The sequence below is a fragment of the Xyrauchen texanus genome, chromosome 10 (assembly GCF_025860055.1).
Source record: "Xyrauchen texanus isolate HMW12.3.18 chromosome 10, RBS_HiC_50CHRs, whole genome shotgun sequence".
Taxonomy (NCBI): Eukaryota; Metazoa; Chordata; class Actinopteri; order Cypriniformes; family Catostomidae; genus Xyrauchen; species Xyrauchen texanus.
The window spans coordinates 3,799,060-3,812,747 of NC_068285.1; the positions used below are offsets into that span (position 1 = coordinate 3,799,060).

The 13,688-nt window shown below is 42.1% G+C and overlaps 1 protein-coding gene and 1 pseudogene across 2 annotated transcripts in view; both read right to left on the bottom strand.

Moving 5' to 3' along the window:
* Positions 1 to 640: 640 nt before the first annotated feature.
* LOC127650579 (glycosylated lysosomal membrane protein-like) lies at positions 641 to 4,278 on the bottom strand (annotated as a pseudogene).
* Positions 4,279 to 9,038: 4,760 nt separating this feature from the next.
* LOC127650074 (oxysterol-binding protein-related protein 10-like) overlaps positions 9,039 to 13,688 on the bottom strand; it is a 51,181-nt gene continuing 46,531 nt past the window's right edge. The window contains exons 10-13 of one of the 2 annotated variants that reach the window (XM_052135270.1): positions 13,005 to 13,191; positions 10,921 to 11,103; positions 10,603 to 10,756; positions 9,039 to 9,232 (exon numbers count right to left, since the gene is read on the bottom strand). In XM_052135270.1, the coding sequence (XP_051991230.1) occupies positions 9,188 to 9,232; positions 10,603 to 10,756; positions 10,921 to 11,103; positions 13,005 to 13,191 (569 nt within the window). In that variant the 3' untranslated portion in view covers positions 9,039 to 9,187. Of the gene's footprint in view, positions 9,233 to 10,602; positions 10,757 to 10,912; positions 11,104 to 13,004; positions 13,192 to 13,688 lie in introns of those variants that run through there. The other variant, XM_052135271.1, reaches the window with a different exon arrangement.

Consider the following 13,688-nt stretch of genomic DNA (forward strand, 5'->3'; position numbering starts at 1 on the left):
TTTACATTTGTAAAAGAACAGTAAAGTTTGTGCGTACATGTGCAAATAAACGTTTGTTAGTAAATATGCAGTTTCCTCCAAACATTGACCAGTCAAATGTTAATTTAATAAACTATTTTACAATTCTCTTAAAAATAACTGCTGCATAATAATAAACGTATTTAATTCATCTAAACTGAAGACAAACCGTCCAAATCCCTGAGAAACTGAAATGCATTTCTGATTGTTAAATTCGGACAACATTTGCGTAATTATATTTGAGGATTAAAGAGAAAAATTATCATTTTAAGTCTTAAAAATGTGTGCAATTTTCCACAGTCAGTTATCTGGCCAATATACGTTTTTAAAACAAGCAAAAATCACAAATTAAAATAGTAACACTGTAGTTTTGGTTTGTCTGTGATCTATCGTCAAATCAGATTGAGGTATAATAATTTCCGATACATGGCTAAATCAAACATTAATGCAGGAGGAATCGTCAGAAGTGGAACGCCATACTCTGATTGGCCAATCCGGAGATCTATCATAGAGTTTATCAGTAACGTGCACACTGACAATCTAATTGGCCACTCTGTCTCGGTCACGCCCACCTGACTGTCGATTAGTCAGTAAGAGCATGGGGGCGGAGCTTGTGCCACAATGTCTCAGTTGATTGGCTCATATCCCGTTGATTGCGACGTCCTCTTTCGGATCAAAATATAAACTCCACCCACGATAACGATCACCAGTGGAGCGCCGAGTCCAACAGCCATGATGGCAAGGATTAGAGTGGAGAACGAGTCGACCGGTGGATCGCCCATGCCCATTAAAACAGACCTGTAATGTAAACGAGAGCTCAGAGTTCAGTCAAACACATCAAATCTCACAGATTCAACACACCAATGGCCAAACACCCACTACAGAACTTAATCAGAGTACATAGTCGGGTCATTCTGTGTCAACCGGAGCTCAAAATTGAGTGTTTCATCATTTTTAATTACTGGTGAACGATAAACATAAATTATGATTTTTAAATGACAAAAAGAGTTATGCATTATTTTGTAGAAGAGGGTCAAAATGACGCTTTTCGCCTATGATTTTGGAGCAAAACTACAGGCCAAAAAATAAACTTAAAGGTTTCAGCATTATGATTTTGTTTTTACACAGAGAGAACAAGATTTATTACTAAAACCAGTAGATGTTTGCACCAATTATTGCATTATATGTCAATCGTGTGAGTCAAAAAATGGGAAAAGGCTATTTTTTGTGTTTTTTTTCCAAAGTTGGAGCGCCTATAACTCCAGAAACATTAAAGATAACATTATATCCTTTTGGTCTCTGGTTCAAAACAAACTTCAGTTTTTGTATCTTCATTTTTAAGGCCCTATATTGTTTATTCACAGAGATATGTGGCTCTCAATGTGGCTCCATGTGTAAATTGTCCATTTTTACCCATTTTCAATGGTCCAAAACCAAATGTGTCACATGATGCTAGTTTTTCTTGTTCAACAAAATAAAAGTCTGAAGAACAAATAAATGTTGAAACTAGAAGTGTACCATTATATACAGTATTCCTATTAAAACAATAATGTCAAAATCTTCGAAACTCCAAAGATGCACTAAAATGTTGATCTTTTTTTTGAATGGAGCCACTTTGAGATTCTCATATCTCTGTGATTTCTCCATATAGGGCCTTAGAAATTAAACTGCAAGAAGGAAAGTTTGTTCTGAACCAGAATCTAAAAGGATATTAAGATATCTTTAATACTCTTGGAGTTATAGGCACCAAAACTTTGGAAAAACAACAAAAAATAAATCCTTTTCCCCCATATTTGGACTCACACATTGACATATAATGCAACAATTGGTGCAAACTTCTACTGGTTTTAGTAATAGACCTACTAATCTCTGGGTAAAAATAAAATCATGATACTGACACCTTCCTAAGGGTATTTTTTTAACTGTAGTTTTGCTCCAAAATCATTGGCGGAAATTGTCATTTTGACCCTCTTCTACAAAACAATGGATCACTCAGTAATCATTCATCCATTGCATTTCATATTTTGGCTTTCAGCATCATTTATGTTGATCTCTCTTCATAAGAGTTAACAACAATAAACATTTCAGCCGGGAAGTTTCTGAATAACCCATTGAAGGATTGAAGGGGATAGAAGTACATTCAATGCTCTGCTGTCTTAAGTGAATTAGTACATTTGTTTGGATGTTTTTAGATTAATGAGTCCATAACAAGTACGTGTAAACACCAGATCTGTGGCGCTTTCAAAACATTGTCACATGTCAACCTTTGGCTCAACCAATGGCGTGAGTTTGTAGTGGGATTACCTGTTTCTCTGACCAATGGCAGACAGGGTGATATCGATATTTGTAAATGTTTGAGTCATTATTTCACACTCACCAGCTGAGGTAATTGGTTGCGTTGTAAAACGGGTCTCCAGCGATTCCGAAGCTTATGTTCAGCCCGTATGTATGAGAATCTTTGAAATACGCCTGAACCAGACCAGACGGAGGGAGCTGGGTCATGGGAACGGGTTCAGAGTGCATGCAGGGTGTGGCGTCCTCAAACACAGGTTTGGGTTTGCGATACGCAACAGGTTTCCACTGCGTGTAGCCCCAAACAGTGCTGGTGTTGACCGGAGACGAGACCCACTGTGACACCTGTAATAGTGACCGTTATACCATTCAGGACATTTGAAGATTGTTCCAATAAACCGAAAACCACACCTGATTTACAGAAGTGTTACTGCCTTGTACAATCAAATATTGAAGAGAGTTGTGAGTCAATTGTTTTTGTACCTTAAAAATGGAGGGAGTGTATTCATCATCGATGGAGCTTCGAACATCTACTCGTCCCTGGAATCCAGAGTCGCCAACGGTCTGGAGCTCCAGAGAGAATCGCGAGTAATTGGCTCAGCGGCGCCACGCCGTCCAACCACACGTGGAGCTGGCTGCAGTTTGCGTTATGGCGGAGGCTCGCCACGCCGACGGGCGTACCTTCTGACTCAAACGCTGAGAACTGTTTTAGAGGAGATATCAGATACAAACATGAATCTAAAGTCCACATATGAAGAATCTCCACAGGCGTAAAGCTGTCGTTTGTTGCAGTTCTTCTTACCTGCAGACAGAGGGAGCCGTTGATGAAACTGACGGATTCGTCACCTCCGCAGAACATTACCGTGTGGTCGGATTGGTTGACAGATGCGTTCAAACCCGACCAGATGAAGTTCTGGAGCTCGTAAGGAGGGTAAAAACTTGACTCGGCAGTATGCTGTGGGTCAGCCGTGTTATTGACGTCACTGTACTCCCAGAGCTGAGAGAGACAGACATAAGTATTCATTTGTTACCCTAATTTCAATGGGCTTTATTCTTTAATGACAGACAGATACACAGATGGACAAGTCTTACTCTAGTGAAAACTAGTGCACGGCTGAACTGCACGCTTCTCTCTGGCTCCACCTTCAGGCTGCCGGATGAACTGCGGTTTATAAACTCAGGCCAGTCCACCTGCACTGTCGATTCTGTGCTGTTACTGTGGACCAGCAGCACTGCTGGAGCTCCATGATTATAAAGAAAGAAATGAAGTGTGTCATTGTCCCCCAGTGCTCGCACATGCACCAGACCGACTCCAGGGGGCAGTGTGGAGGGGGGCTTCAATCCAGGGTTCAGTTCTACAGTGACCTGAGAAAACACAGGTCTTACATTAGAGATATCACACGGATCATAACAGACAGGGAAGTCGGATTCATTTGAGTGAATGTCATTTATTTATAGTCAAATGCGTTTTAGTGGCATAATATTTTTACATAAAGATAAGTTGACAATGCAAGGTGCTGTAAGGAATACTATAGTATTACTATAGTCCATGGCCAAAAAACAAGGTATTCCCATAATAAACATGGTAGTACTGTTGCACCTGGTCAGTGATGGGTTTGTTGGTTATCAGAACTATACAACAATTCAGTGTAATTTATGATATGCATCAGTGTATCTTAATACATGAGTTTAAATAAACAGGTAAATAATGAGACAAAACAGCCAAACAACACACACAAACTAGATTAAAGTGCAAAACATTAAACTAGCCCATGTACAAATCAAGCAAGTCTCTTATTTAAGTATTTTAATTCATTATTTTTACCTTCCGTCGGAATTTCTCTCCATTTCCCAGGAATGCAAACGCACAACCGAACACAACAAACAGCGCCGAACAGATTAAATGTGTTTTAATCATCGACATGTTTGAAACTGAACACAGATGCGGAATAGAGAAATCACATGACGTCTGTGTTTGTGTTTTCAGAGCAGTCATGTGACCCGGGCAGCGCTACAGGACTGATCTGTGATCAGCGGTTAGTTCTGATGTGTCATACGGGTGAGTGAACAGTGACGGCGGTGCTGATCCGGAATCAGCTGTTGCTAAAACACGGAAATAGACTCGTTCTTCAAAATAAAAGCATGATCCTGCAACACCGGAGGCTGCATTTTCAGGACCGCAGTCCAATTTAAAAATGACCGAGTTGAACATGTTCAAGTAAATGTTCCTTATTTCATTCACTTCTCTCTCACACTCCGCCTTTCTGTCTCTCGGGAGTCGGTGAAGACAGTTCTGTCCATGTGGCAGCTGATGAACAAATGTGTGTGTGTATGTTCAATATGCATATTATTCCATCTTTATTTTTCTTGTTGTTGTGCATTTCTGGATGTCTCACAATTTCACCCCAAAATCAAGAGAGAAAATAAGAAATTATATTGTACACAAAAAATGAAGCCTATTTTTAGGACCATTGATATTTATTATTTTCATGAGAGTTAAGCACCTTTCTCTCCAAAATGAATATGCTTGTTGTTATATTTGTACGCTCGAACAAATATATTTTGTTTATTAGACTGCTGGTTTATTGGATGCGACTAGTTACAAATCAAAAAGAGAAATGGAAATTGCACACAGCAGTCACGTGGTAGTCTCAGGACATTAAAATGAACACATTTTCACATTAAAGTAATGAGAAAAACATTTTTGAAGAGGCTTTGTTTATACAGCGCCTTTACAATAGATGTTGGGGTGAGGGTGGGTGGGTATGAATGTCCCCAAAGTTGTTGGGGTGGGTATGAACGGCCCCAAAGTTGTTGGGGTGGGTATGAACGGCCCCAAAGATGTTGGGGTGGGTATGAATGCCCCCAAAAGTTGTTGGGGTGGTTATGAATGGCCCCAAAGTTGTTGGGGTGGGTATGAATGGCCACAAAGTTATTGTGTTGTGGGGTGGTTGGTTATGAATACCCCCAAAGTTGTTGGGGAGGGTATGAATGCCCCCCAAAGATGTTGGGGTGGGTGGCTATGAACAGGGTGGCAGGTGGTTTGGTATGAACTCCCCCCCCAAAGTTGTTGCGGTGGGGGGGTATGAACGCCCTCAAAGTTGCTGGGGTGGGGGGTTATGAACGGCCCCAAAGTTGCTTATTGTGTCGCCACCTCCTAAAGCCCCCCACCCTCGCACCCATGCAAGATGCCATCCTGGGCGACTGCCCATGTCACCCATGCCTAAATCTGCCACTGTTTGGTTGGGTATGAATGCCCCCAAAGATGTTGGTGTGGGGGGGTTGGTTGGTATGAATGCCCCCAAAGATGTTGTGGTGTGGGGTGGTTGGTTATGAATGCCCCCAAAATTGTTGGGGTGGGTATGAACGCCCCCCAAAGATGTTGGGGTGGGTGAGTATGAACGGCCCCAAATATGTTTGGGTGGGGGGGGGGGGTGTATATGAACTCCCCTAAAGTTGTTAGGGTGGGGGTGTATGAACGGCCCCAAAGTTGCTGATTGTGTCGCCACCTCGTAAAGCCCCACCCACACTCGCACCCCTACAAGATGCCGCCCCGGATGACACTGCTCATGTCGCCCATGCCTAAATCTGCCACTGCTTCCAGTGAAAGCATTGATCAGTCTAAATTACTTTCAGACGATGATTTCTTATTTTGTGTAAAGAGTGCACAATAGACAACACAACAACAAAGCAGCGAGTCCTTACCTTGTTTGTGTTATGGCAGTGTAGAGTTTGATCAAACAATGATGATGGGTGAACTGAACATGTGGTACTACACTTTTTTTTTACCACTTTGTGGACATTGCTGTGGCCAATGCATTCATCATGCATCCGCAACTGGCCAAGTCAAGAATGAAGAAACCCCTTTCACAGAAGGCATTCAGCGAGACAGACGTTCAGGCTCCAACAATGACTAAAAAGCATTTATTACACATAAGATTGTAAGTCTTACTGTTAACCATTAAAATTATAAAAACGATATGTTCACTGTGATATTCTAAAGCAGAAACTGATCTAACAGTTTGATATACCTCATAATATAAGCTGGTAACCAAGTGTCACTTTGGGGACCTTTTGGAGTCTCCAAATGGCCTTTTCAGAAAGGCACCCAAACAGAAAGCCAAGTTTAGCTAGTATCACCTTCACATTTGCAACATAGCTTGGTAAGACTGAGGGCTTTAGCTTGTTTATCTGCCTATACTGCAGCATTGTGTGTTTATTTCATAATAAGTGTGAAATATGATTTATTTCCTTGTGTGTTTGCACGTCTTTATCTGTGTTAGTAACAGATTGAGTAATTCTGAAGACTTCATAGTAAAGTCTCAAGTGCTTTCTAAAGATCCTTGATTATGTGTGTAGTCAGAGGGACTCATGAGCAGTAAACCTTTTATTTTGGGTATGTCATTTGCCCCGTTCCTCGCCAGATTGGGGGGATTTTACGTCTTATTACTATCATTTCTGATTATCATTGTCCTATGTGTGTCAAACATGTTGAGTGATCCAAACATCATCTGCAGCCTGAAACTGAACTTTTGATCAGATTTTAGGGGTGAACACACTTAACTGCATAGAGAGATATAGGATGCTCCCTTGCTCCCTATTTAGTGCATGACTTAACCACCAGTGTGCTGTTTGTCTGCACTGGTCTCAGAACAGTTATAGGAGAGCTATAGGATGCTCCCTTGCTCCCTATTTAGTGCATGACTTAACCTCCAGTGTGCTGTCTGTCTGCACTGGTCTCAGAACAGTTATAGGAGAGCTATAGGATGCTCCCTCGCTCCCTATTTAGTGCATGACTTAACCTCCAGTGTGCTGTCTGTCTGCACTGGTCTCAGAACAGTTATAGGTGAGCTATAGGATGCTCCCATGCTCCCTATTTAGTGCATGACTTAACCTCCAGTGTGCTGTCTGTCTGCACTGGTCTCAGAACAGTTATAGGAGAGCTATAGGATGCTCCCATGCTCCCTATTTAGTGCATGACTTAACCTCCAGTGTGCTGTCTGTCTGCACTGGTCTCAGAAAAGTTATAGGAGAGCTATAGGATGCTCCCTTGCTCCCTATTTAGTGAATGACTTAACCTCCAGTGTGCTGTCTGTCTGCACTGATCTCAGAACAGTTATAGGAGAGCTATAGGACGCTCCCTCGCTCCCTATTTAGTGAATGACTTAACCTCCAGTGTGCTGTCTGTCTGCACTGGTCTCAGAACAGTAATAGAGAGCTATAGGATGCTCCCTTGCTCCCTATTTAGTGAATGACTTAACCTCCAGTGTGCTGTCTGTCTGCACCGGTCTCAGAACAGTTATAGGAGAGATATAGGATGCTCCCTTGCTCCCTATTTAGTGCATGACTTAACCTCCAGTGTGCTGTCTGTCTGCACTGGTCTCAGAACAGTTATAGGAGAGCTATAGGACGCTCCCTTGCTCCCTATTTAGTGAATGACTTAACCTCCAGTGTGCTGTCTGTCTGCACTGGTCTCAGAACAGTAATAGAGAGCTATAGGATGCTCCCTTGCTCCCTATTTAGTGAATGACTTAACCTCCAGTGTGCTGTCTGTCTGTACTGGTCTCAGAACAGTTATAGGAGAGCTATAGGACGCTCCCTTGCTCCCTATTTAGTGAATGACTTAACCTCCAGTGTGCTGTCTGTCTGCACTGGTCTCAGAACAGTAATAGAGAGCTATAGGATGCTCCCTTGCTCCCTATTTAGTGAATGACTTAACCTCCAGTGTGCTGTCTGTCTGCACTGATCTCAGAACAGTTATAGGAGAGCTATAGGATGCTCCCTTGCTCCCTATTTAGTGAATGACTTAACCTCCAGTGTGCTGTCTGTCTGCACTGGTCTCAGAACAGTTATAGGAGAGCTATAGGATGCTCCCTTGCTCCCTATTTAGTGCATGACTTAACCTCCAGTGTGCTGTCTGTCTGCACTGGTCTCAGAACAGTTTGAAATGCACCTTATTTTCATCATAACTCCATATAAAGCTTCTGAAAGACACATTTATCAGTTTTTGCATGAATACATTTATTCTCAATATAGGAATGCATGTATTAATGTTAATAGAATGGTATTATACAGTGCAGGAATAAAGTCCCAAAATCCACATATGTGGACATCATGTTTATCAGCGCGCTGATGCGCGAAAAATCAATGAATTTTTTAAAACAGAGTATCAAATGAAACTAGAGATGCTCCTCTTTACAACCAAACAGGTTTCAGTTAAAAAACTTAAAGAGGTTTTTAACCAGAGGCACTTTTGTTGGCGCTGCGCCTGTAGTAGCGCTTCACGGAAATCGACATCATGTTGTCGTGTCACGAGACTCGATGTACCATAAGTTTAACTCTTAAATTAAAGCGTAGAGTCTTGTGAACAGAATTCAGTCGGTTTTATTTCATTTAAATCATACGTTGCATATGGCGAAGCCAAAATACAATGTCCACACATGTGGACACGGGGTCGAACGAGGTTAAAATATTACCCACATTGGTAGTATCGGTTATTTAACTTTGTTTGTCTGTTAATTTTGGCATGAAATGTGGCCTGAGCAGGGATTTGTGAGATTCACTCTTCTGTTGAAGGTTTAAAAGCTTGAATATAAACGTGAGCTTTGAATGTTTTAGTTAAACAGAAGCAGGTCATACAGTGAATAAATCTCTCTCTAACACGGTTAAAAAAAACATCAAATGGTAAATAACGCATATACGTGTGGAACTGGAGACACAAAGGTTAGGTTAGGTATTGTGAAAAATAATATATCATTTCTACAGTGTATAAAAGTTCATATGTTATATACACTTTGATTTCTGTACATCCATATTCTCCTGCACATAGGATCCAGTCTTTCAACCTGGCCTGGTCAAAAGGTGTTTTTAGCTCATCTCAGTGTGTCTTCCATAACGGGTTTCTGTACACCCAACCATCTTCCTGCACACAAAGATACAAAGACATTAATAACATTTGGAAGAAACTTTCAAAATGCTCTGAAAATGTATTTCATCTTTGCCAGATAAACAGATAAACGTCACAATGCTAAAACATTTGTCAAAACTGTTCTCGGTCTGTCTGATGCATATTTAAGAAATCGTTCCAAATTTCTTAAAACAGTTGCTCAATTCTCCAAGCAATGATTTTCACAAATCACTGGATTTGCCAAAGTTTGCAAGAAAAACCCAAAAGTAAGATGTCTGATTTGTTCAGGTTTCAGGTTTAACCCCTTGATATTTCAGTCCGTGTGACTGCAGTAAAACCAGAGTTTGGCACATTTCAAACCCTGCAACATGAATGCAGCTCAGTTTCTTGTCTGACGGTAAATCTTATTTTTCTCCACCGTAAAATGTCGATGAAGAATGTTACTGAGGTCAGGTTTAAGACTAAACTTAAGGGGCTTTTCCACTGCACGGTACAAATCGACTCGACTCTGCTCGCTTTTTGGGGGTTTTCCACTGTGGATAGTACCTGGTACCTGGTACTTTTTTTAGTACCACCTCGATCGATGTTCCAAGCATGCCGATACTAAATGTGATGTCAAAACCCTGCAGATCACTGATTGGTCAGAGAGAATCGTCACTACCAGCGTCACTGGAGTTGCAGCACGGGACATCAACTGGCTAGTTTTAAAGTTAGCAAAAGTGATAGCAGTATCATTTGTTCACACGACTTTCGAATTGTGAAAAGAAATGGCTGTGCGCAAAACCACGCCGTGGTCAATAAACGAGGTGCAGATGTTCCTCTCGTTAGCAATGAACGAAACGATGCAAAACGAAAAAGTATTTCAGGAAGTGTCTCAGCTGTTGGCTGCGTACGGCTACCACCGGACCTACCAACAGTGTAGGGAAAACTAAAAAAAAAGGGACTATGGCGCGCAATGGGACGGAGAGTGCCCTGGAATCGGCCACGGCATTGTTGGAGTCCATGATGGAGGATGATATGTTTTGTTACGTTAACTCTATACTCTGCTTGAAAGCTTCACTTTATTTAGTTGACCAGCTACTGGAACGCTTCTAAAACAACCAGGCAAATTTAACTGTTACATTTGTGTAAAATCACCATGCAACAACGGCATTATGCAGCACAATGCGCTAGTCGCTAACAGCTAGCGGTCGTTTATGGTCAGTAATGTTTGTGTCCTGTTTAAGATGATGTCACGGCAGTAGAGGTGGCGCAACTATGACGAAAAAGCCTATAATCCCGCCCACGTTGAGGCGGCACTAAACTGCAGTGGAAATGCAAGCTCAGAAAAGTAAAGCGAGTTGAGTCGAACCGTAACGTTCCGTGGAAAAGTGCCATTAATGCACCTCTTTGCTGAAGTAAGTGGGTTTCCAGTTCATGTTGTTGGCATCTCTCCGTCTCTCCTCTGATCTCTGGTCTTCTTCTAACACGTGCTTGTGTTCAGTCGCCAGATCGACATTATCGTCCTTCAACGCTCTGGTGACGTGCTGCCAAAGACGCCTAAACACATACAGACCAGCAGAATATCACAACCACCATCTAAATTTAACTTTTGCCAACGATAAGTGAGGACGTAAACATTTCTAACTGGTCAAAAAAAGATTCATAGGTACACTTTTGAATCTTTACACCCATTTATCCAAGTCTGATGTGTACCTGCTCACCTTGATTCGGTCCGTCCCTGTTTCTCCACTGGACGAATCAGCTTTCTGATGACAGGCAGCTTGGCGGTGTCAATCACTTTGGTCTCTCCGCTGCTGTAGGTGAACTCTAGCGTCCCGTTCCACTCGCCCTGAGCTTTACACATGATGATACCGCTGGAGTTCTGCTTGACTTCTGCAGTGACCCTGAAGAACACATGTTTATTACAGTAAACTGAAAAAAAAGAACAAAAAATTAGCAAGATTTACCTCATTATTATTCCTCAAAGTTTTGCACACGTGTTTTTCTCAGTAAATTTCAAGAGTACAAAATCAAGTAAAATCTAGTTAACTTAATTACATGTGAGAAGTGGCAGATTTAGGCATGGGCGACATCTTGCAGGGGAGTGGCGGTGCCCCCTGGTCAACAGCTTTGGGGGCATTCTCATTTAAAATAACCCCCCACGGTCAACACCTTTGGGGTGTTAGAACCCCCGCCCCCCCCATGGTCAAGTCAACAACTTTGGGGGCATTCTCATTTAGAATAACCCCCCACGGTCAACACCTCTGGGGCATTGTTGTTTAGAACCCCCACCCCCCCATGATCAACAACTTTGGGGGCGTTGTCATTTAGAATAACCCCCCATGGTCAACACCTTTGGGGCATTGTTGTTTAGAACCCCCACCCCCCCATGATCAACAACTTTGGGGGCGTTGTCATTTAGAATAACCCCCCATGGTCAACACCTTTGGGGCATTGTTGTTTAGAACCCCCACCCCCCCATGATCAACAACTTTGGGGGCGTTGTCATTTAGAATAACCCCCCACGGTCAACACCTTTGGGGCATAGTTGTTTAGAACCCCCACCCCCCCATGATCAACAACATTGGGGGCATTGTCATTTAGAAACCCCACCCTCCCCATGATCAACACATTTGGGGCATTGTTGTTTAGAACCCCCACTCCCCCCACGGTCAACATCTTTGGGGGCATTGTCATTTAAAATAACCCCCCACGGGGCATTTTTGTTTAGAATAACCCCCCACGGTCAACACCTTTGGGGCATTGTTGTTTAGAACCTCCCCCATGATCAACAACTTTGGGGGCATTCTCATTTAGAATAATCCCCCACGGTCAACACCTTTGGGGCGTTGTTGTTTAGAACCCCCACTCCCCCCACGGTCAACACTTAAAAACTTCACAGTTAATCCAGTAACATGATGTACATGGCACTTAAGTTAACTTAGTTAAATTTAAATGATCCTTTCATTAGAACATTTCCCATTATGAACATTCCTTATGAACACATTTAATCATGCACTACATGACCTGATGACTGTGACAATCAACAGATAATTACATGTAATTTGGAGTAGAAAATAAACTTCACACTAGTTATCCAATTTAAAAATTCAACAACAAAAATCATATAAATAAACTGGCAAACAGTAAAATTATGCAAGCTTATTAATTATTCAATCTTGGTGCATGCTGTGAATGCCAACTTCAAAAATTTGAGTAAAATGCACCAATAAAATACTTACTTTCTTTACCTGTGAAATGTACTCAAATTAGTGAATACATCTGAAAAGGTTTTCTACAGTAGGACACTGAGTTCATGCTTAAACTGACTTATTCACTGTAGAAAGTACTTCATATTTTCTGCTATGTTTACTTCACCACAACACATTTTTTTCAGTACTCAGGATACTTAATTCTTCTCAATTATGTCTCATTAATGTATACATTTTTACTCTAATACATGAGTCAATTGTTGACACAGTAGGAGTACAGATCTATTACATGAATGTGGATATCATAGCTCAGATCATTTGCTCTTGCAAGAATTTGATGTTAGAAGTGTTTGGGTTCATATTTAAATCTCTGACTTTGGTATCTCGGCCAATCTAAGCACAGTTTGAGGGAATGTTGAAAGGAAGGAAAGTTTACAGCAAAAACCTAAGCAGAAGTCTCCATTTGTTCTCCATTGAATCTGTCTAGAGAAAGAGTTGAGATATTAAGAGTGATCTCATTTGTGATTTTTCTTTCCTTCAGATATGAAAATAATAAGTCAACAGAAAATCTCTATGAAGACGAAGTGCCAGACCTGTGAACTTTGCCCCCATAGAAGGGTTTGGTGTGGAATGTGACGCTGGCTGAGTATCCCGTCTTGACACAGCTGATCGTGACCTTTCCCCCCAGCTCTACCCAAGGGACGGTGAGGATCGAACGAGCGTATGCACTCGGGAAAGTAAACACGTACTCCTCGCCGTGGTCCCGCAGATACAACACACCTGAAGGGCAAAGGTCAAAACTGTGCCAAAATCATGTCTAAACAAACTATGGAGGTGCACTTTATGCTTGCCATTACGTAGAGTAGATTGGAGCAGTAAATTACAAATAAGTAGAGATCGACCGATATCGGTGTGACAGGGCGGAGGGTGGGGCCGGGTCGTGATTTTACACACCGGTCCCTTATCAGGCTAATCAAGCCTCCGAGAGGGATAAAGGCCGATTGCGGACGGTGATGCAACAGAGAGAGCGTTTGCGGGCAGCTGGCCATCCTATATGTGTATTTGTGTCTCTTGGTTTTAGTTCTTTATTAAAAATATTATTTATATTGTCAAGCAGGTTCTCGCCGCCTCCTTTCCATTGAACTGCTTTACACTGGTGCCCAAACCCGGGAAGGAGGAGGGATATGCCGTAGTAGAGTTCTCGCCACTACAATCCACCCCAATGGAGCAGCCGTGGCCATCTGCCAGGGGACGGAGGAGCCTGGCTGCCTGGAATT